The sequence below is a fragment of the Pleurodeles waltl genome, chromosome 3_2, assembly GCF_031143425.1.
Source record: "Pleurodeles waltl isolate 20211129_DDA chromosome 3_2, aPleWal1.hap1.20221129, whole genome shotgun sequence".
In the NCBI taxonomy this organism is placed as follows: domain Eukaryota; kingdom Metazoa; phylum Chordata; class Amphibia; order Caudata; family Salamandridae; genus Pleurodeles; species Pleurodeles waltl.
The window spans coordinates 125,217,904-125,240,993 of NC_090441.1; the positions used below are offsets into that span (position 1 = coordinate 125,217,904).

General features: G+C 46.2%; 1 protein-coding gene across 1 annotated transcript in view; it reads left to right on the top strand.

The window, feature by feature from the left end:
* Positions 1-2,772: 2,772 nt before the first annotated feature.
* TMEM97 (transmembrane protein 97) overlaps positions 2,773-23,090 on the top strand; it is a 35,351-nt gene continuing 15,033 nt past the window's right edge. The window contains exons 1-2 of the mRNA XM_069226973.1: positions 2,773-2,970; positions 16,582-16,726. Coding sequence (XP_069083074.1) covers positions 2,851-2,970; positions 16,582-16,726 — 265 coding nt within the window. The 5' untranslated portion in view covers positions 2,773-2,850. The remainder of the gene's footprint in view (positions 2,971-16,581; positions 16,727-23,090) is intronic.

Sequence of the window (23,090 nt, forward strand, 5' to 3'; positions counted from 1 at the left end):
CCAAAGGGGCCTGCGCGATGGGGGAAGGAAAGGTGCGCGCATGCTCGCGTGCGCGCCTTACAGGGAACATTGGTCAGAGACCTTGCTTAAATACGCAAATGTGCCTTTGAAGTGGGGGAGTCTTCAAAGAGTGGCTTAGTGGCTTAGTGGCCCAGTAGGGGGTGTGGCAGTCCTTTGTGTGAGGGCAGGCTACTGTCCTTTGACATGTAAGTGTCAGGCCCTCCACCCTCCCAGCCCAGAAAGACCCATTCAACATGCAGATGTGTGCAAGTGTGACTGAGCATCCTGTGTTTGGGGTTTGTCTGAGTGGAATGCGCAAGGGAGCTGTCAACTAACCCAGCCAGACTTGGATTGTAAGGCACAGAAGGATTTAAGTGCAGAGAAATGCTCACTTTCTAAAAGTGGCATTTCTAAAATAGTAATATTAAATCCAACTTCACCAGTCAGCAGGATTTTGTATTACCACTCTGGCCTTACTAAATATGACCTTGTTACTCCTTTCAGATCAGAATCTACCACTCAAACAGTATATGAGGGTAGCCCTAATGTTAGCCTATGAAAGGAGCAGTCCTTACAATAGTGTAAAAATGAATTTAGGTGTTTTACACTACCAGGACATATAAACTGCACAGGTACATGTCCTGCCTTTTAGCTACATAGGGCAGGGTCCTATGGGCTACCTAGGGCATACCTTAGGGGTGACTTATATGTAGAAAAAGGGGAGTTCAAGGCTTGGCAAGTCCTTTTAAATGCCAAGTCGAAGTGGCAGTGAAACTGCACACACAGTGCAATGGCAGGCCTGAGGCAGAAGCTACTTTTGTGGGTGGCACAGTCAGTGCTGCAGGCCCACTAGTAGCATTTAATCTACAGGCCCTGTGCACATGTAGTGCACTTTACTGGGGTCTTACAAGTAGATTAAATAAGCCAATTGGGTATGAACCAATGTCACCATGTTTTAAGGGAGAGAGCATATGCACTTTAGCACTAGTTAGCAGTGGTGAAGTGTGCAGAGTCCTAAAACCAGCGAAAACAGTGTCCAAAAAGTGGAGAGAGGCAGGCAAAAAGTTAGGGGTGACCACCCTAAGGCTGTCAGGTCTAACAACAGGTTTGTAAGAAAATGTACGATTTGTGCTCGGAGTGATAAAAGTGCCACACTGTGCTCAGAGCCTTTAATGTCTGTTGAATTACCTGGTAGGCCTTGGAGGAAACTGGCCATTGACTTTATGGGTCCGTTTTCTATCTTACCAGTGAAGGAGTTGTATGCCATTGTCTTAATTTACTATTTTTCTAAGTGTCCCGAAGTAAGGATGGTAAGCAAAATTGCTACAGATTACTACAGATGAGGTAGTAGAATTCTTAGAGGATGTTTTGCGAGGGAAGGTGTGCAAGAAATCTTAGTGCTGGATAATGTTGTTCAACTAATATCAGAATAAATGGCTGGATTTATAAGGAGGAATGGTATCAAACATGTGAAAGCAGCTTTGTATAATCCTTCTTCCGGATGGTCAGAAAGATTTAATAGGGTAATAAAAGAAACCATACAACTAGCTCTTAAATCTGGGATTTCATGGAAAAAGTCCTTAAAAAACATGCTCTCGTCTTACATGGTAACTCCTCATTCTGTTACAGGAAAAATGCCTTTTGAATTGTTGAGAGGAAGGAAACTGTCTACGAATTTGGTGCCATGGTGGTTGATGGAGAGGAATTGTAATAAGTTTGGTGTGTCAGCTAATATTGAATTGAAGGACAAAGTGCAGAGTTATTAATTGCACTCTAGATTGCATCATAACGGAATGAGAAGAATGTGTGTATTTAGAGACAGTCAGTATGTTCGGTTTAGGATACCTGGGTTTGTTGAAAAGGGGACTCTGCGATCGTCAGAACCAATGAGAATTATTTAAGTCTTGAAAAATGCTGTACAGTTGGAGGATGGTAAGGTATGGAATGTACGGCGAGTATCATTATCTAGGAAAGAGGATTGTGGAGTTAATGTGGGGAACAGTTGGAAGGGTGACGAAGAATGCAATGGTTACTTAATGAATGGTATGGATGGAATAAACGTACCTGGGGCGAGTGAGGATCCTTCCAATGATAATGTTGAGGATGTACATGAAGTTGTTTTATGGCACAGTGAAAGACTAAGAAGGCTCCATCGTATTTGGAAGATTATGTAATAGGTTAGTTAGAGTATAACAATTTTGTGCTCATAATGTATATTATATTTTTATTTATGCTGAAGTAATTTTCTTGTTATTTATGGGGGAAAGGTGTGTAGTAATTGTTAGTAAGGTGTAGAAGGGTAGAATGTAGTCATGCTAAGTGGCAGTTAGGACAGGACAGTGGATCGGACAGCATTCTTCCTGTACTCCCTTACTAAATAAACTACGTGGCATTTCCATTGCCCTTGGCTCTTGTTTTAACACTGCTTGGCTGCCAGTTTAGGACCTTAACTCATTGATGGAGTCATTTCACGGTTCTTGTTGACAAAGGAGAAATCAGATGAATGTCAAGAGGTTGCAGTGGGGATCGCAATTATGGTACTTTTTTATGCACGTCAACCACAGCTTCGGGGAGACGTCAAGAAGTGGAAAGGCGCTACAGAAACGCTGCAGTACAATGTGTATCTCTGGCTGAGCACCCCTCGATAGGCCAAACCTTTGCCAGGGGTGAAACACATTCCACGTTCCACCCTAAGGAAAGGCCAGTTCCTCCGGTGTAAGTGCTGTGTTCTTTAACCGCTCGCCGTCAGTGCGTGGGTTGGGCTTGTTTCGGGTGGGTGTTTAGGGGAGGTTGCGCGCGTGTTAAGACCAGGCTCTCGCGGCGGCGTCGGCAGCGCTCTGATCCGCGGCCATGGCCTCCTTCACCCGCCTGCTGGAGTGGATCTTCTGCCTCTACTTCTTCACTCACATCCCCATCACCCTCTTCGTGGACCTGCAGGCGCTGCTGCCTGCCTCGCTCTACCCGGACTGCGTGAGTGCCTGGGCTGAGGGCGGGGCTTCCGCACTTTCTTTCCTACACCGGGCGCGGGGGTCCGGGCTGTGAGAGGGGGGCTCCGCGCTGCCCCTTGGCGCGCGCGCTGGAGGGGCGTCAGGGAGGCTGCGACCCCCGGCCTCGGAGGTGGCAAAACCAGTGCCAGGAGCACAGGACCAGCCCGCCCTCAGAAAGGTCTGTCGGGGCTCCGCTCTCCTTGGTCATCTGTCAATTTTTCTTACACTAATAGTGAATAATGTTGAATTATTCACTATTTATGTAATTAAAAAAAATAGGTGAGTAATAGCTGGAATGTGATTCTGCCTGTCAGCTGAGCTAAGCAAAAAATGCTTTTAAACGTAGGTTGTGTGCGTTCAGCGGGTGATTGTGAAGAAGAGCGCGCGTATGTGTGAATGCGTGTGTCTGTGTGTAAGCATGTGTGTAAACATGTGTGTGCGAGTGAAAGCAAATGTCAAATGGCCTGTGTTGTCACTTCTGCAATCCCATGGCATTTTGGTGAATTGGCGCCCATGCACACAGGTTGTACAGGACTTCTGCTGTCGTGCACACAGCAGAGCTGGCCACCCGTGCTTGCATACAGCAGTATTGCACCTGCAGAGAGCGACCGTGCCGAGTTACAAGCACACACACACACACACACACACACACACAGCAGATTGGCATTGCAGTAACTGCTGCTCTTTACACACACAGGTGGGCTCCCTTGCCACACAGAGCAGAGCTGAGATCCCTGGCCTGCACACCTTAGTGTAACTCTTGCCCAGCACAAAAAGACTAAGCGGGACTGGCAACGTCTGAAGACACAGACATAACACGTCTGCTCCAGCTTTCAAATGCAACCATACTTCCTACTGCACAGATAGCAGGGCACCTGCAGACAGAGGTACCCACTTCCCCACAGACAGAGCAGGATTAAAAAAATTCTAGCTATCGCGTCAAGAATTTTAGATTCTATTAAGGACACGGAGGCGAGGATTATGCTTTCTCTTACTTTACTGACACACAACAGCAGCCAATAAAAAAACAACAAAACTTAAAACTATCATTCCCATGATGCCAAGTCCACCAATCACGGCCACACCGTGACCCCATAAATAGCCTGTGTGCCAAAGTCCGTCCTCTTTCTTTGTGAATCCAACCTGACGCTGAATAGTTCGCCGCCTTAGAAACTAAACTCCTTGAACCTGAGGGACCAACACTCCACTCCAACTTAGAACAGAAACTGGAATCCGATTCTTGATCCGAAAAGGTGACCTCTACGCATTCATGTTATTTGATCCTGTGAATGCAAAAGAATAAACTAATATCCAAGTGCATTGAAGGGAGGGTCAACAATTTATCATGGTTGAAACATGTACCAAAACTGAATTTAAACACTTACAATGTTCATTATAATGATTACTGGGTGGGATAATCCTCGCCTCCGTGTCCTTAATAGAATCTAAAATTCTTGACGCAATAGCTAGAATTTTTTTTTATTCTATGTCAGGACACGGAGGCTTCAGATTATGCTAGTTTAAAGTCTATTTACCACTTCTGACACTACGTCGACAATAGGTTTGTGATAGAATACCTTGAAAGTGGAATCATTTGACCAATCTGCTGCAGCCATAATATCTTCTAATCTGGCTCCAGTAGCAAAGGCTTTTGAAGCCATGGCTCCTCTAACAGAGTGAGCTCCAAATACACTTATATCAATACCTGCTTCAGCTAATAACCATTTTACTCAACAAGCCAAGGTTGCTGCAGTGACTGGACGAAAAGGTTTTTGTAAAGAAATCAATAACTGACCAAAAACATTCTGCCCTTATTCTCTTGTGCAATCTTCATACACCTTCAAACATTGAACAACACAGAGTTTCTTATTATGTGGAAAAGATGGATAAGAAATACATTTTGAGGAGGTTTTAGTACGTCTAGTAATGGTAAAAGATACTCCCTCCGGAGTAAATACTCTACCTGATAAATCCAGAGCTTTAACATCTGATACTCTTCTGCATGACAGTAAGCATAGTAACATTGTCAACTTCGCCGAAAGTTGTTTACAAGATAATCCCTCATTATCTGGCCAATTTCTGAGGAAACATAAGACAATATTGACATCCCATAAGGAAGTATATTTTGGTTGAGGAGGTTTAACCATACGGATACCTCTCAGTAATTTACAAATCAAAGGATGCTCACCTAGTGGTTTTCCCTGAATATGAGGATGTCCAGCAGAAAGGGCGGAGCGACAATTATTAATTGTCCTGTGTGCCAAACCCTGGGAGGCCAATTCAGAGAGAAAATTGGCTACAACATGAATTTCTGACCCCAGTGGATCCACACTCCTTGAATTGCACCAACAAACCCACTTCCTCCAGGCCTGCTCGTATCTTTTCTGAGTGGAAGGGGCCCAAGATTGGGATAAGAAGAACAACGCAGATTCCGAAACTCCAGGCACTTGCCATCGTCGCCTGAAAGTCTACACGCCATCAGGGGCAACAACCCCTGTAGAATTAGTGGGTGAAAATTGTTCAACGGGTCCGTGAGCAGGTCCACAGATAGGTAGTGGAATCTTCACTGGAAAATTGCAAGACAGAATCATCGCAGAAGGGAACCAAGGCTGAGCACTCCAAAGCGGAGTTACGAGAATGACCTCCGAGCGTTGGCGACAAACTTGTGCCAGGACGCGAGGAATCATCACAAAAGGAGAGAAGGCATAAAGGAGCTCCCTCGGCCATAGTTGCAGAAACGCATCTGTCCCCTTCGACTGAGGATCTGGTTTCCAACTGAAAAAACAAGGAACCTGACTGTTCAATCGGGAGGCAAATAAATCCATCTGACACGTCCCCCAGCGTAGCTGAAGTGCTTGGAAAATCCGTGGATTGAGCCTCCAGTCGCTGCCATCTCGAAGGAGGCTAGAATTCCAGTCTGCTGTCGTGTTGACCCTGCCTGGAATGTATTCCGCTATAATAATGCAAGAACATATCAAATACATTGCACGCGCGTCACTTAACTGGCTGCTGGAGCAGCAAAGAAAGAGGACGGACTTTTGCACACAGGCTATTTATGGGGTCATGGTGTGGCCGTGATTGGTGGACTTGGTTTACTCAGTAAAGTAAGAGAAAGCATAATCCGAAGCCTCCGGTCCTGACATAGAATCCGCATAGACCCCAGAGCACAACGTGGTTAGCACTGGTGTCCAGTGTTCGAGACGGCACTAAGCACAAACGGGTATAACAAGTCTGCTACCTGCTCCTTCTGGCCTGTTACCAGCTCCTCCATTTTTTGCAACCTGTCCTAATAATGACAAAAGGAAGCTCGAGATTTTCAATCCCACCCCAACAAGCAGACTCAAAAGTTTTTAAATGAAAAAAGAGAAGGACAAAAAAAAAGGGTGGGGTGGGGTGAGGAAGGGACACAAGAAAAACCCTGCCCCCTACCAGGACCCAGGTGTGTGGAATTTATTAAAATATCTACTTGTCCACGGGACAGGCTGCTTCTCAAATCTACTTGTCCTGTAAAAAGATCTACTTGTCCCTTTGGTGCCATGTGGTGTGGCGCCAAATTATGCCAGCAATCTCATTATGTAAGAGCTCTGATAATAGCCTCTCTGATTATGCCAGGGCTACTACCATAGTAGGGCTTGAATACTTGCAGTTTCAATCCCTACTGTAGCAATTTCCTTATTTTCCACCTTTCTGCAGATCTGCATACTGGGGCTGGAGGAAGCAGTAAGCAATAGTTCCAGGGCTGGAATGCCTTTGAGTCTGCAAACCTACTAACCTGCATGTTTTAAAGATTTTCACCAGCTTCTCTCTAATATTTTCCCATAATAAGAAAGGTTGGACATTTACTCCTGACAATGGCAGAATTAGAACTTCTTCCAGGGTTGGGAAGAAAGTGGCTGGAGGGAAAATGAACTTGCAAATGCTCAATAGATTTTCACATGAGAAAATCTACACATGCGTATTTACCCATGCTAAAATACAGTTCACAAATATTTTATAGGGGTACGACATATACCATGGGTGCACTTTTGTGACTTTCTTTAAGAATTTGGGGCCACATGTAGGTAGGTTCAGATTTGCGAGTCGCAAATCCGAATGTAGGATGGTGTCCCTGACACCATCTGTGATTCGCCAGGGCTTCGCAAATGCACACCTCATGAATAATCATGAGGTGGGTCGCAATTTGCGACCCCATTGCGAATGGCGGCCTCACAGGGATGGTGGCCTGCTGGAGACAGCAGACCACCATGTCTGTGACTGCTTTTCAATAAAAGCGTTTTTTTTTTTTTTTTTTTTTTTTTTTTTTGTAATGCAGCCCGTTTTCCTTAAAGGAAAACGAGATGCATTACAAAAACGAAAACACAATGGGGAAGGGGTCCCAGGGGGACCCCTTCCCTTTTGTGAAAGTGTTAGCACCCATTTGAAATGGGTGCAAACTGCGATTGGTTTGCGCCCGCATTCGCAAAACAATCCTACATTGCACTGCGAGTTGCAATTAGGAAGGGAACACCCCTTCCTAATTGCGAGTCGCAAACCCATTTTGCGATTCGGTAACCAGGTTACCGAATCGCAAAACTGGGTTTGTGCATCGCAATGTGCTTTTTGCACGTCGCAAACAGCGAAAGTCGCTGTTTGCGACATGCAAAAAGCTACCTACATGTGGGTCTTGGTCCCTAATTAGGTCTGGTGTTAAAGACATTTTGTTTTTATTAAACTTCTATTTCTCTCTCTTTCGGCTGGCTTTAATGTGAGTGATCGCATTCTTCTCTTCCACAAGGAGCATATTGGCACACAAAGTAGTTTTGTTCAGTGTCAGGAACAACAGTGGCAATCAGTGACGTAACGAAACTGGAGGGTGCCCCTTTGCAAAGAACATGGAGGAGCCCCCTCTCCAGACTCACTCGGGGCAGGTGCTGTGCTGAAGGGGCCCCCTGGAGGGTGGCTGCGGGACCTTTGTTATGCCACTGGTGGCAACGTGTGCTTTTAGAGTTCAAAAACGTTTTTTTTTTTTTTTTTGCCAGTGTTTGTTACAATGTTGAGGGCCTGGTAGCTCCCACAACAATAAAGTGTTACAAAAGCCATGTCAAAACAAGACACGCATTGATGAAACTAAAAGACTTATAAAAATATGTCAGATCAGTTGGCTTTGTCAGTGTTTGTTTATTTTCATGCTTCCCATAATCGTGTTAAAAATGGTTACACTGATTTTCCATTCGAAATATTTTTGGGAAATACTAGCATGCATCAAAACATTTTACTAAATGACACTTCATTTGCATCTAATCAGAGAGCATTCTGGGAGCATTATACTTAGCCTCATAGCCTAAACTTTTCAAACGTGTATACACGTTTTTTTTTTTGTGTACTGGAACCAACGTCAGTAGTGAAGTGTGACCTTAAAACATTTATTTACAGCACTCACCCTAATAATGAAGGTTTTCAAATAATGAACCATAAATACAAGTTCGGACAGCATTATCTTTTGGAAACACATTACCTCAACTGCAGAGAGTTCCACTCTCTGTAAACAGGCAGCCAAAGGGTTCGTGCTGCAGAGGGTTGGGCCTACTTGTCCCAAGGACAAAGTGAACATAAAAACTTGTTGCCCTTGACCCCAAACAAGATGTCCCGGGCATCGGGTGATAGGCGCATGAAGCTCCCCTGGGGTGGACATCCTCTGAATAACACCCAAAACCCCAAGGAGCCCCCAAAACCCTGCCTCACTAACACAACAAACATTTCCTAGCCCCCCCACCCTTGAAACTCCACCCCCAAACAAGAACAGTCCCCAAACATTCATTCTTCACCTTCCCATTTCTTTTTTTCTTTCTTTCATTGACCTGCACTCCCCTATGTTCCCTCTGCCAAGAAATACTGTGCAATGTCCCCAACTTTTTCTGCCTATCGCAAGCTCCTCCATTTCTGCCACTAGGGGAAAAAACCCTGTCAAGTAGTTTTTCCTGCCCCCAGCACCCTTCTTTCCAACTCTATTTTGAGAAAAATGCATCACCGATAAGCTGTCGCCAAAACTGCCAGTTCCATTTCATCTTGGGAGCTAAACAGTTGGCTGTCGCCCCAACAGTCTCAATCTTGTCAACACCATCTTTTTATCGCCAGAGCCAGGGCCAAGCGTTACCGGAGCTCCAATAAATATCTCATTCCCCATGAATGACAGATATACTCCATCTTGCTGGTAAAACATGGCAACAGTTGACCCAACTTCATGTCCCCACCCCCACCCCACCTTTCATCTTGATTTCATTACAATGAAAACCCAAGTTCTTTCTGAAGGGGTGATTTTCTGCTTGTTTGGCAGCCTATTTTATGAACGAATGTTGAACAATCTAAATAGTTAGCAATGCCAAAGCTGGTCCTGCTACACAACCTGAAATGAGAAATTAGAGTTAACAATTTAACCGACTAAGAGTTCGTCTAGGCGCTGTATGTAGCGCAGACAGTAATCCGAAGACCACCTACCCAATTTCTTCACCTCCCATGTAGAAAACCCAACCAGGCCCCTTCAGATGCCGCACCTATCCTGAAAGAATGAGTACCAAAACATGGTCATGCAAAACATTTCTCATAACCCCTAGGACTTCAGAAGCCAGTACCCTCAATGCATCCCAATTTTGGAAAACTACGTCTGACATAGCTGCCACCCCTCCCTTCCCCTCTCCCCTGCTGTCCTAAAATCCTGCCAAGCGTCCACTGGGCATACCAAGCCAACAATCCTATGAAAGCAGACCATGGCCCCTTTACCTGTTTTATCTGTTTTGGATTGTTCAACAAAGATACTCACCACATTGTCTGTCATGGAGATGTTCCTGACTTTCATTCCCCTGGATCAGTCACTGCCCAATAATTCTGACAGCTGAAAGGCACCAAAAAATAAGCATGACATACATAACCTGAACAATACTTCTTTAAAATTGGAAAAGCACACTGTACCAAGACTGTGTATCAGCAATCTCAGTGTCTTCATTGAAATAGGATCCCTCCTAAAGCAACTCCTCTTATGTTCTTTGCCCCATCCTTGTAACATCCTCCTTCCTTTCTCACCCGCTGAGGGTTCATAACCCCAGAACAATTTTCCATAGAAACATAAACCAGCTAAGTCCCAGCAAATGTTGGGGATGAAATCTTATTATGTATGTTTTTCATAATAAAATGCAACAGATCATCTCTGCACAGTGTTTAGCCATACTAATCCTGACTTCTGCCTATGGCACCACTATTCAAAAAATCTTCCCAGGCTCTCCTGTAAGAAATCCTAGTGCTCGTGGCAAGAGTTCACCCCCCACCCCCACCACCACGTCTCACGTTTTCTGCAAGTCTGCTCCAGGCGCCAAACCACTGATTCTCTGCCTCTGCGAATGAGGCAATGCATCTGCATTGTTATTGTCCACACCTGGCACATGCTTGGCTCTAGATAGAATGTTGTACATCAAGCAGCCTTGCACAAAATGTTGCAGCAACTTTGAAAGATGTTTGTCTTTTGCTTTCTGCGCATTGACCAAATGCACCACAGGTCTGCTGTCCACTTGAAAAGTGACTGTTTTTTCCTCAGGTGTCTTGCTGCATACTGATAGGGCCACTAACCGGGGAAAATAATGCAATGCTCCTGCCTTCTTTCAACCATTTAAAAGGCCACCTCTAGGCACATCTGCCCTCCCAAAAAATCAAAATCTTCTGCTGCATCGGAGAACGTGTACCATCCAGACCAAATCCACATAGTGATACCATTAAAACCTTTCAAAAACATTAACCAAACCTCAAAATCTGCTCGCATTGCTGCAGAAATTTTGTGATGTGGTAACTTGGCCCGGCAATGAAACATGCTACCGGCTTTCACTACACTGCATGCTTGCTACAATCGCTTTCTCCAACAACCTCTCTTACCTTCTGTTCAGGTAGCCTCGCCTCCATTTTAACTGGGTCCAGTTCAATGCCCAAGAAGACCAAGCATGTACTGGGACTTTCAGTTTTAGGTTGAGCACAGCAGGGCGAAAGCACTGCTTTTCCGACCTGTTGTTATGTATTTGTGGGGTTTAATCACGGCCATCAGTTTCACTTGTTCCTGGGCTTGCCTTGCAAAAATCCCTTGATATCATTGGTAAATCCTTCATGCTTGACTTGCCTTGAGGCTATTTTGTTATGCCTTGCAGACTGACCCTGTTACATGGATAATTGCACGATTGCTGATATATTTCAGCGTGGGCAAACTACTTTTTTTTCTTTTGTCCCTCCCCTTCCCGCTGAATGGCACTTTGAAGATTCATGCAGCGCAAATTTGATTGGTGGTATTGGGGCGCTTAGCATGAGCACCAGTTACTTCGTATTATTTCCTTTTGTCTCTCCCCTTCGCGCTCCATGGCATCGGGACAGCCTAAATGCTTCAGGTTGTTTTATTACCCCAACTCTCTCCGTCACGATTGTCACGTTTCCCTGTGTTGCACTAAGTTTTTTCACCAAATCTTTTTTTATTCAGTTCGCTGCCTGGGTGGGTTAGCAAAATTGTACAGGACAGTCACCGTGGAGCTGAAGGTGGCACCTGATGTGAAGAAATATGACATTAAATACCAGAAAATTGGTCTCATGCTTAAAACCGGGTGCTCGCAAAGCAGCCCCTCTTGCACTATTTCCTCCTTGTGTCCTCTTTCCATGGAGGAAATGAGCAGAGACCCTCTTCCCCTTCAAGCAAGGAGTTTGGGAGATCCTCTCCATGTGAAGGGCCAGCGTTGTTCCCTACTTGATGGAATGAATGTCCTGTCTTTCTAGTGGTAGTTTGCGGGGAGGAGGGAAAGCGGGGTCAGGGCATGCGTGTGCAGCCTGTCCTCTCGTTTCTTAGCTCCAGAAAGCTCAAACTCAGTTGCTAGTTTTCAGTGGTATTTTGGGAATTAGCTCGCAGCCTGTAGAACTTGTTTTTTGGGTTTTACTTTCCATCCAGAACGGGCCACTGCTCTGAGATGTGCCGCGTGAGTGCCATTTGGCTGTCAAGCCGCTGAACATTATACGCGGAGGGAAAGGTGACAAAGTTCATTCATAAAGTCAGACGTTTCTTCCACCACCGTCTGCTCTGAGGTTTATGCGCCATCTGTAGTTGCTGATTTGTTTCTTAATTCCCCTCGTAGGCTTTTCATTCTGCACAGCTTGATAAAATAAGCATGATTTGTGGCTACTACACAGAGGAATACAAAGTTGCTAGTTTGTGGCATAAATTTTGTGTGAACGCTTTACTTTTGTAAAATAACCTGGCAAATAGTCCCAAACAGCACTCTAAGATCATGCACCCAGTAGTAGATTGTAAATTGACACAAATATTATATTGTGTAAGGCTCATTAATCTGGGATGGTGCTCTGGCTGTAAGTGTCCACACTCTTTGTAAAAGCTACAAGTACTTCAAACTTAAAATTACTTTAGATTTTGTGCATTATGTTGTGGTGCCGTCTTCTTACGTGGTTAGGCTTTTTGTACAAGGCAAGCATAGGCAGAAAGATGTGTATGCAAAAATATAAAATAGACTTGGAAAATTGACCACACTGTAGTGCTTGGGTTTCTTCACAAAGAGACCTTTTGTCTTGCAGTGAAGTAGGATATTTTATTGTACTTTATTAGTCGTAAAATAGCCAAAATCCTGGTATATGAGGGACTGTGAGTGCGTAAAGGTACGCATTACTCAGTAACTGAGCTAAAGTGAGATAAGCTGTTGGCAGCACGACCATAGCTATTAGACACCAAGTGCAAATTTACACATTAAAACCTAAAGTTAGCATTTTAGCAGGCCTACAGCTCACACCTTCCTTTTGGCTGCATACAGTATGTTTGCAACAGAACATAACCTCCATCCACCTGCAGAGTAATTGCAAGCATTCTCTTTTCAGATTATTGCAGTGTATGAGGAGAAACCGATGGGCCTTTTAAGGTTAGTACAGGCATGACACCCTAGGCGATCTGGTGACTTACAATTATGGCCAACCTTTGAGCGTCAACATTGCAAGAGCCTGGTTGATTGCCTGCAGATAGGGACACTTGTGTCGTGTCCTAAAAGTACAAGGTCCTTCTTGTGAGTTCAGATAGCTGCTCATACTGGATGACAGTGCCTTTCAGAGTTTTATTTACTTTGGCACCGATAGAAAAGTTTCTGCTTATTAATGTTTGACATGAACTGTGTTCAAACGGTTGGGAAGCAAGGCCATTCATACTGCTCCAAGTAGTGATTCGCTGTACAAGACATCCAATTCCACTGCAAAGGGGTTCTCTTCTCTTAACATCTCCATGAGTAGTTTCCAAGCTGCAGGATTGTGTCTGTAGGACTGTGAGCTGCTCGGCCTTCCCCACAGGTTGACACCTCAGGTGTTACCAAGTTTTTATTTATAGCGAGGAAGAGCCTCGCTTTACTCTGGATCAGATGCCTCGTGGTAACTTATTCAGTTAATGCATTTAGCAATCCATGGGTGTGTTTTATCTCGTCCACACAAAATCGAATACAAATTAAAAAAAACTCTTATGCAGTGTGTTCTTCTACAAGATGCAATATTATGTACACCTTTCTCCAAAGACCAGCCAAAATATGGTTTCTCCTTATTTCATAGTGTTGATAGCTGAACTGAGTTTTTGAACTTTATCATGAATAAAAATCATTTTATGATGTACTAAATGCTACATTTATTCTATTTATAGGCCATTCCTACAAACAGCCTCTAATTACCTGTTGACCAACAACTTAGAGCCACCCATTGATTGTCTTTCTTGTCACTCTTATTTGCTTGCTTCTTATTTAACGGCTGTTCTTCCTCCTCTTTTATTTGTCCCTCCCCTGGAACATATCTCTTTTACCTTTCTTTTTGATTGGATGACTTGTATCCCTCCACTGGGCATATTCAGGCAATTTCTTTTTCAATTTTTCTTTCAGCACTGTGAGAGTACATTTGTTTTCTTTTCCCTGTCCTTTGTAAACTGCCACTTACAAGCCCGCGCCTCCCAGTGCTGCCTATGTTGCCCTCTCTTCACCCAATGCTCGATTATTGCTGCACCCCATTGTAGGAATCTGGCTCTATATATGATCTATCAAAATGAGGTATATCGTGCAAAGAGTCCAGGGGTTCCCTTAATAGTGGACAGGGGCTTGGTCTAGCAATCCAAATGTGCTCTTTTAGGGGGTAGTGTGGTCAAGCAGCCCTAGGCTTATCAGAGAGGAGTGTTAGACATCTGCAAATAACACACGCAGCCAATAAGTAAGACACACGCCTCAAGAAGGAGGTCACACCAATTTACAAAAATAACAAGTATCTTTATATATGTTTTGGTACCAGAATCAATACTATCAGGTAAGCATGTTTTGCATGAAAAATCTTTACAGTTTTAAAATGTCTACAGTGCAATTTCTGAAAAGCTGCAATGTTATCTTATGGAGTGAAAGCATTCAGGTATAGTACAGCGACTTACGGAATCAATCTGCTGGACTTAGGGTAACTATTGGGCAAGGATCAGGACCACACCAACAGGTCACACTGGACAGCACTGGAGCAGCCGGATACATGGGTATAGTACAGTGTGGGATGCCCAATGTTACTCGATGGAGATCGGTCCGGTCAAAAAGATGCTGCAAATGAGGACTGGGGATCCAGTCAGGGGGGAACCATCAAGTGGGTTCCAATCTTGAGATGCCCTGGGGGTGCACCTCAGGTCCTCTTCTCCACAGACCAGGGCTGTGGGTACAGAGATGTTCTGAGGTGTCAGGTTTTCTCCACCGGGAGTACTTGCGGTCCTGCAGGGCAGAGGCTGCAGGCCGTGTCAGTGAGTCCATAGTGGGCAAGTCCAAGTTGGGCTTTGTCTCTGGATGGCTAGGGGACCATGTTGGCCCACTTCAACTTGGGCTAGGTGGCTCAAGTCTAGTGGTGTTTTCCGGTATCTGACTTTCTGTGGTCTGAAGTCCTTGCAGTTGTCTTGGGGTGCCTGCAAGATGTGGGTAAGCAGCTCTGCTACTCCATTGGAGTTCCTGGGTCTTTGTTGAAGGCAGTCAGGCCTCCCACGTTTTTGGAGGCACAGCAGCTTTCAGGACAAATCGACTTTGGTGCAAATTGGCGGGAACAGCAGACAAGCCGGCTGGGCTGGTGCCAAGTCAGGTGCTTCTTTTGCGGACTTTGCTTTTGCAGCTCTTGAGTGCCTTCCTTCTTCATCGGTCAGGAGGAATTTGATTTTCTGGTGCCAGAGGCTCCTCTTACTGCATTTAGGGGAATGTGCTACTCACCCCTGTGGTTACTACACCCCATATGTGACCACTTCCTGTGGGGAGTGGGCATAACCATGTCCCAGAGTTCCCAATTCTGCCAACACCAAGATGGTGTTTTTCTAAAAGTTGTGTCTACATCAGGCAGTGCTTCTCAGGGGTGGGACTGACCTGAGGAGTGGGCACACCTCCCTGAAAACTAAATTCCCCCCTTGTCCAGGTGCCAATGGGCCCCGGGGCAGTGAGGTCAGCATCTCTCCTGTGAGGGAAGCTAGATCTGCATACCAAGGGTGGTGGGTTTCTTTGGGTGGGATGTGTAATCACCTCTCCCAGAGGAGGCTTTATCACTGCCCGATAGCAAAGGCTCTCACACTAGGAGGTCAGATTTGTGTTTGGTGGTGGCCGGTTAGCTAAAACTCTTCAGCCAGCACACAGGTGGATGTAAGGTTTTCAGGGGGCACCTATATGGCGCCCTCTGGGTGTATGTGTTAATAAATCCATCGCTGGCATCAGTAAGGGCTTATCAATATGAGATTTTGATACCAAACATCCCTAGTTTCAATGAAGCCATCATGTAGCTGGGGAACTCGTAGTGACCAGTGTCCAGCACACGTACTTAAAATGGCTTCCCTGTTCACTCCTATGTCTAAGAATCTACAAAAACATAGCAGAGGCATATCTCCTCATGCAGGTAAATCCTCGCAAGCAAGGTATTGCCAATTGGGGAACAATTACACAGTTTTATGGAAAGAGATTTGGCACTGAGGACCTTGTTAACAGGAACCCAGTGCACTTCCAGTCAAAATTGCATCAAATATCAGGCAAAAAGTGGGGGTGACCATACCAAAACGCGGCACTTTCCTACACCCATCCTAGCGTTTAATTATTTTTGTTTGATTTCCAACCACACCCATCCCTCCACCTCCTAGCTTCAAGCCTGTCTGTTGTTCCTCCGCCCACTTCTTATTGATTCCCTCCACCCCCTCTGCTGTTGTCCCCCGCCACCCTATTGCAATTCTATAAACAGTTTTTTCTTGTAATTGTTTTTATATTTTTGGCGAGAAAGCAGCTGCCACTTGCTGTCAGTGCCACTCCATTTTGCTCGCATAGGAAGATTTTTGTTAATGCACAAATTATCACTCGCCATCCTAGATTTTTTTGAAAAACATTTTTTTTACTGAAAATGAAAAGGTGAGACCTAGTGAATTTGTCAATTCTTCTTTTATATTGTTGGTGGCATAACTCAGTCACCATCATTGGGTATACCACTGAGATCAAAGTTTTAAACATTCTAGTTATCTATCTTTTTCATTTTTGTTTATCCCATTCATGATGCTGTCACAGCTTCTTCCTCTTTTCTTCTTCAGTTGACAGATCTGCTGAAATGGTACACAGTGAACTTTAATGACCACCTCATGCGAGACCCTCCTGTGTGGTTCCTGACATTCGTATACTGTGAAGCTCTCCTTCAGCTGCCCTTTTTCCTTGTGGCAACATATGCATTCTATAAAGGTAAGTGCAAAATTGTAATTTTTCTTTTAACATGACTGGTTATAATAATGTTGGGATACACCCCTGCCCTGAATGCTCAACTGTATTGATGTCTGGAGCCGTGATGCTGTTTTTTTTTTTTTTTGGGGGGGGGGTCAGACAAACACGGACCATCCCTGCGTGTCATGACATAGTCCTCTCTCATGGATTGTGTCTTGTTGGACCGGGAAGGGTGCCCAAACGCTACGCTCATAGTAGTGGAAGGCTACGCATAAGGAGTTAAGCAGCACAAGTGGGGTGGTGGCAGCATACCGAGTAGTGATCAGTAAGAGCGAACAGGTTCTTTTTAACCTCCCTCACAGGAGTGAGGCCTACAGGCTTGCTCACTTTTAAAGTTCTGCAGCTGTGTGCAAGGAATTTCTTCCTTTTGACATAATTAGCTATACCATTCAGATTTAAAGAAATGGTTCATAAATGAGTCGTTATTGTAGATCTGGTAAGAGAGGGCAATTAAATCGTCTAGAAGTAAGAGTCTATATTTCTCCTACTGGAGCCCAAAACTTTAGTCCAGCAGGTGGAGCCATCAGCTGTAGAGTCCCGGACAATGTGTACTTGAAAGCGATGTAGTATGAGCCTTTGTTGTAATTGGTAAACGCGGTACATGCCCATTTTGATATAACCTGTATTATTTGGTGCTCCTCCTTCATTGCAGAAGTAAGTAGCGTTCTTTTAAGCATTTATTATTTTATTATGAGCTGTTTGGCAGGTTTCTTGGTCATCACTCAGGTGGAGTGTGTTGGAGTATCTGGGGAAGCCAATGGAAATCTAAGGATGGAGAGATGTTTTTCCTGAAGTTAAGGTTCTGCCTGATTAGCTCATCATTTGATACTGATGTAGATGGTACAGGTTTTTAAATCATTAGTGAAATCTCTAAAGTGGACAAGAAACTTTCAAACACCTCCAGGTCGTCAAGTTCTCGGGCTTCCATCTATGGTGATAATTATTGCACCTGGTTCAAGGAGGCCAAACTTGATGTCCTATTCTTTCAGGATGAGTCTTTTGGTAAGGCATTTCTTACGGATCAGATTAGTTTTTCTTCAAATTATCTGCAATTTGTATCTTACAGTTTTTATATTGAAAGGAACTGTTCCGTTTTGCAGCGTGTATAATTTGGCGAGCTTGTTGGTGTCTTAATAGACCTGCGATCACATGCCTCATAGGACCCACAGGAACACCCAGTAAGAGTACAATTGAGTTCCAGCGTTGGTTTAAAATCAATGTGTAGTAGAGTTGGGAAGGAGGATACCTGAAAGGATATTGTATTGTCTACTTCTTTTACAGGAAGTCCAAAGATGTATATGTTATTCCACATATTGCGATCTTGGTGGTCAGTCACTCTGTGTTGCAGATTTCATAAATCATTATTCCAGTAAGGCAACACTTGTCAACTGCATTCTAAATCATTCAGGCATGTCTTTGCTTGTTTAAATTTAATGTTCATGTTGGTCAGTTCAGTCTGCATAAATGTAATGTCTTTATTGGTGTCCGCTGTTTATTTTTCAATGGCCGCCATTGAGGATTTATTGTCTTTCAATTAAATCAGCAGAATATCTAAAGTGAATGAATCCGGGGTATTTTCTGTTGCACTAGTTTTATTTTTATCACTCGCCTCTTCCAAGACTAGAATCTGGTGAGCAGGTTTCATTTTCGACATCTAACGAGATACACCTCCTTTTATCCAGAACCAACAGTTGTGAGACATCAAGTATGGGTTACAGGGTTGCCCATCCATATTTTTCCCCTGCGATCAGGACGTGTGTGGTCTCCACTTTGGAGGTGCACAGAAAGCAGTAAAGTCAAGTTCAATCTCAAGGCAAGCCTTCAAACTATGGAATTGCTAGTATGCCAGTGGAGACGCAGCCCGCTCCAAGATGGCTATTTTGTAGACATGTTGTGAGCCGCGGCAGTGGCCGCCAATGTCAACTGGGGGGGTGGAGGTGGACGCATGGGGCAGGGCAAACAACGATTTAAAAAACAAACAAAAAACCACATACATCTCCCGCCGTTTCCACCTCTGCCGACTCCTGCTGCCTCTCTCCTCTTCTTGTGGTGTCCCAGCATATACTGGGATACCAGCACAGGATCCCCAGCAATCTTGGCACTGCTTTCAAGCTAGGCCTAGCATGAAAGCAGCGCCAGGATTGATCTGAGCGGTTCGGACTGCCGGTCAGACACAGCCCTGTGATCTGTGCAGTTTCGCCAGCCTGGCTGTTCAACACAGCCGGGCTGGAGAAACCAAAGTGCGCATGTGTGTTTGGCCAGGCTGAAACAGCCGGCCAAACACACATGCGCACTTAGGTGGACTATCTCCTCCCTCCCTCCTTCCCCACCTCCCATGGCCCAGCCCCGCCCCTCCCTGCACTGCTGGCTGAGCCAGGAGATGAAAAATAAAACAATAGCCAGCTGTTGTATAGCCAGCTGTTGTATAGCCAGCTGTTATTTTATTTTTCATCCCCTGGTTCTTGGCCAGGATGGCGACGCTCCTCCGCCATTGCGCAGGAGCCGCCCCTTTTTGTGAGGCAAAATAGGTATTGCAGGTGTGTTGCCAATGGGATACAGTGAGCAGGGTATATAGTGAGATATTTCCTTTGAGTCCAAATTTTCAAGGCCTGCAACCTGGGCAGAGAGTTGGCAAGCGAGGGCGGAGGGCATGTTTGCCAGGAGGTGGCTAGCCATGGTCCATGCCATCGGCACCTCCTGGTTGCAGTTTGTACCAGGTAATGGAGGGTTGTGTTCTCGCGCCTCAGTATTGCCCGCTCCTGGGGTGTTGGCTGCTCTCTCGGGTCCTGCTCCAGGCTCTGTCACCTGTCCTGTCCTTGTGGCGGCGGCGGCAGCAGGTATTTCCCAGGCCCACAGTGGATGCCGCCGTGGAAACCAAACATTTGTCTTGGAAGCTGGTGTCAGGCCAGCACATCCTTTCTCATCCGAATCTGTTCCCGTCCACAAGTTAGTTCAGAACTTTAGCTGAAGGCGCCATCTTCATCCTGGCCGAGCTCCGCCTCCCAGTTCACGCTTGAAAGGGCGCAGAGTAGCTTAACACCGCAGCAGGTAGGCTGATTTAAAATACTTCTGACCAAGTCCTCTGTGTAAGTGTCTGGAACATGGTAGATCACTCTGCCTGGTAACGTAGATCACTCTGCCTGGTAACGTAGATCACTCTGCAGGTCTCTGTTGTTAATTCATAAACCGTTTAGACTTTTCTAGAACCCATTCATACAAGGAAAAGTCTAGATGAGTGATAGATGTATAATTTTTTTGGGAAGCAAATTGTCACACAAGAAGCAGACAGTATTTTTGCTCGAGAAGCCGGGCCTATTCCGCGATCTCTCCAGAACCTAATCATCCAGCGCCTGGTTTGGGCATTGAGGTGTTCCGAGACACGAGTTGGGAGAAACGTCTCCATTTCAATTACTCCATCAGCCTATGAGACACAGAGAAATGAACAAAGTGGACTGAGAAACGGAGCGGTTGTGAGCAACAGCGTAACGAGCTCAGAAAAGAACCTCACGGGCGGGCTGAGGGAGCAGTTAATAGGAGACGAGAGGTACAGGGCAGGGGTCCCAGGGCCGGGGCTGGCACCGCCCCCAGGGCAGAAGGGCAGGGGTCCCGGGGCCGGGGCTGGCACCGCCCCCAGGGCAGAAGGGCAGGGGTCCCGGGGCCGGGGCTGGCACCGCCCCCGGGGCAGAAGGGCAGGGGTCCCGGGGCCGGGGCTGGCACCGCCCCCGGGGCAGAAGGGCAGGGGTCCCGGGGCCGGGGCTGGCACCGCCCCCGGGGCAGAAGGGCAGGGGTCCCGGGGCCGGGGCTGGCACCGCCCCCGGGGCAGAAGGGCAGGGGTCCCGGGGCCGGGGCTGGCACCGCCCCCGGGGCAGAAGGGCAGGGGTCCCGGGGCCGGGGCTGGCACCGCCCCCGGGGCAGAAGGGCAGGGGTCCCAGGGCCGGGGCTGGCACCGCCCCCGGGGCAGAAGGGCAGGGGTCCCAGGGCCGGGGCTGGCACCGCCCCCGGGGCAGAAGGGCAGGGGTCCCAGGGCCGGGGCTGGCACCGCCCCCGGGGCAGAAGAGCGGGGCCGGACTGAGGAGCTAATCACAGCCCGGCCGAATGCTCAAACCAGCCCCGGCCCCTTCCAGTCCTCGCTTTGTTTCTTTTCACGCAACTGTTCTTGCTGCCTCTCTGGTAGCTCACTCTGTCTTTCACACACCGTCTCGCCGTCCCTCTCTCCCCCTCTTTCCTCCCTCTCTCTTTACCCCCACCCCCCCTCCCCCCTCTTCTTTGCCGCAGTTAAATTCGGAGAACAGGGGAAAGTGCCAAAGAGCGGCCCTGGGCTTTGGAAATCATCCTGCAATGGCGCCAGCCCGCGGGGGCAGGCCCGGTAGAATTAAAGGCAGTCCAGCCCTGCAACGAGCAAGGTCTGTAGGTTGAATACTCATGATTGATGCCCATGAAAAGAGCCAGGGTCAAGGGATGATGACTGTAGAGAGTGCCACTGTACTCCTAAGGAGCCCAGAAAAACCCTTTTAACCTGTATAAGTAGTTTAGAGGGGCAGTCACCACGCCATATATGGTGAAAGCAGAAAGGAATGTATTTCTGTTCAGATCGATATTCTTTCTACACATTAAAAAGTGATCGGTATCTCGGTCATCGAAACATTATCTGTCTTTGTGCTTTACTGCGCAAATAACTCGTAGGAGCATAAACAGATCCGTGTCCGCACATGAGTATCAAAACCCAAGGGACTAGGACGGTGTCCTGGAAACAACCCCGCCCCCTTGCAGCCTCACTACTAAAACTACACCCATAACACGTAGACTGAGTCTAAAGCCTTTAGTAGTTCACCGCTCAAGGAGAACCCTACTGGGAGCATGGCATCTAGGAGCTGTAGGACAAAATAACACATCTTCCTTCCTTCGTGATTCAGTATGAACCCAGGGTCGTTGCGGCAGCCATCTGCAGGTCAGGCATGCCCAATGACTCATTTCCACTGTGCTGAACTCCTGTGAGTTCTCAGATGAGGAAAAGGTTGGGAGCCTTGTGTTTGGCTTTTTCAAGTTCACGGGGCTTCCCTAGAGTCCTGGATGTCTGGTCTGAAACAGCAGTATCCGTCTGCTCGTCCCCTGCCTCATGGTTGTCTTGCCTGGTTCTTAGGCCTGGGGCATCAGTATCTTGGATACAGGCACTTCTGCATTGGTGATTGGTTCCTAGGGCTCTGTGCATCGTAGAGAGATGAAACATCTGGAAATTCTTCAGAGTGGGCTGTGGATATATTGCACCTTCACAGACAGCCCAGTAATAAGGAGCATCACTTACGTACATAGTTTTGTTGCACAAGATTTTAGACGTTGTCTTAAGTGAAACTGCTCAGTGGCATAGCTTTTGCGAAGGGAGTCACAGTTCTTACTACAAGAAAGGTAGGAAGCTGGCAGTGCACTGCACCCCAGATCCGAGGTCACAACCTCCCAATTGGACAGAGTATGCCCATTACTTGCAGTTGTAAACACTTCCATAAGTGTGGACTCAGAGGGGTATTTAGACCAGTTCTTGATTATCAGTACCTTTATTATCCTATGCATTTTGTGGCAAAAGCTTGAGCAAAAATAGTTGTCGCGTGAAACTCATAGGGACAAGCTAGCTGCCTAAGCTGTATTTGCCTGAGAAACAGTTAGCCACTGATACATTTAGTTTTTTTTTTTTTTTTTTTATGTTATTGATTTAACCAGGTAGACCTAGGCAAGACAGTATTACTCCTAATAAAGAGTAAACCTTCAGTGTAGCTGTTCGCTAAAGGTTGATACATTTAGCCATGCAAGCATGTTTGCAAATCGGAACAACTTCAAAACTCCCAAACATAACTTGTTTTGACCTCAGGCAAGTTCCTCTCACTGACCCTCACCAAAGTCCTTTCAGTGTTTTCCATAGCTGCCATGCCTGTGACCTAGACACACACTGAGCTCTCCTTTACCTTCTGCGTGCCTCAAAGGACGGCTGCAAGAGAGCATCTGCCTGGCCTATCATCCATGATATACCACTGAGAAGTGCACCCTAGTGAGAGGTCACTGGTCCAGTGTGTCCTTTAGAGCATGTGTCCAGTTCACATGGCTCATGAAGGTAACACCCACTGCCACTGTGCATTTCTAACAAGTGAGCAGGACCAGAAGTCACTTCTCACCTTCTGTACCAGCCTCCCCATCGTTCCCCATATGAAGAAGGGGTGGGTATCTGGTCCAGGTGTGGCCAGGATAAAAGCTACAGGACAGCTAATAGCCTTAAATATAGGACAAACCTTAGATGGGCATATTAAAGCTGAGTAGCTGGCTGCTCGTCCTTGGAAAG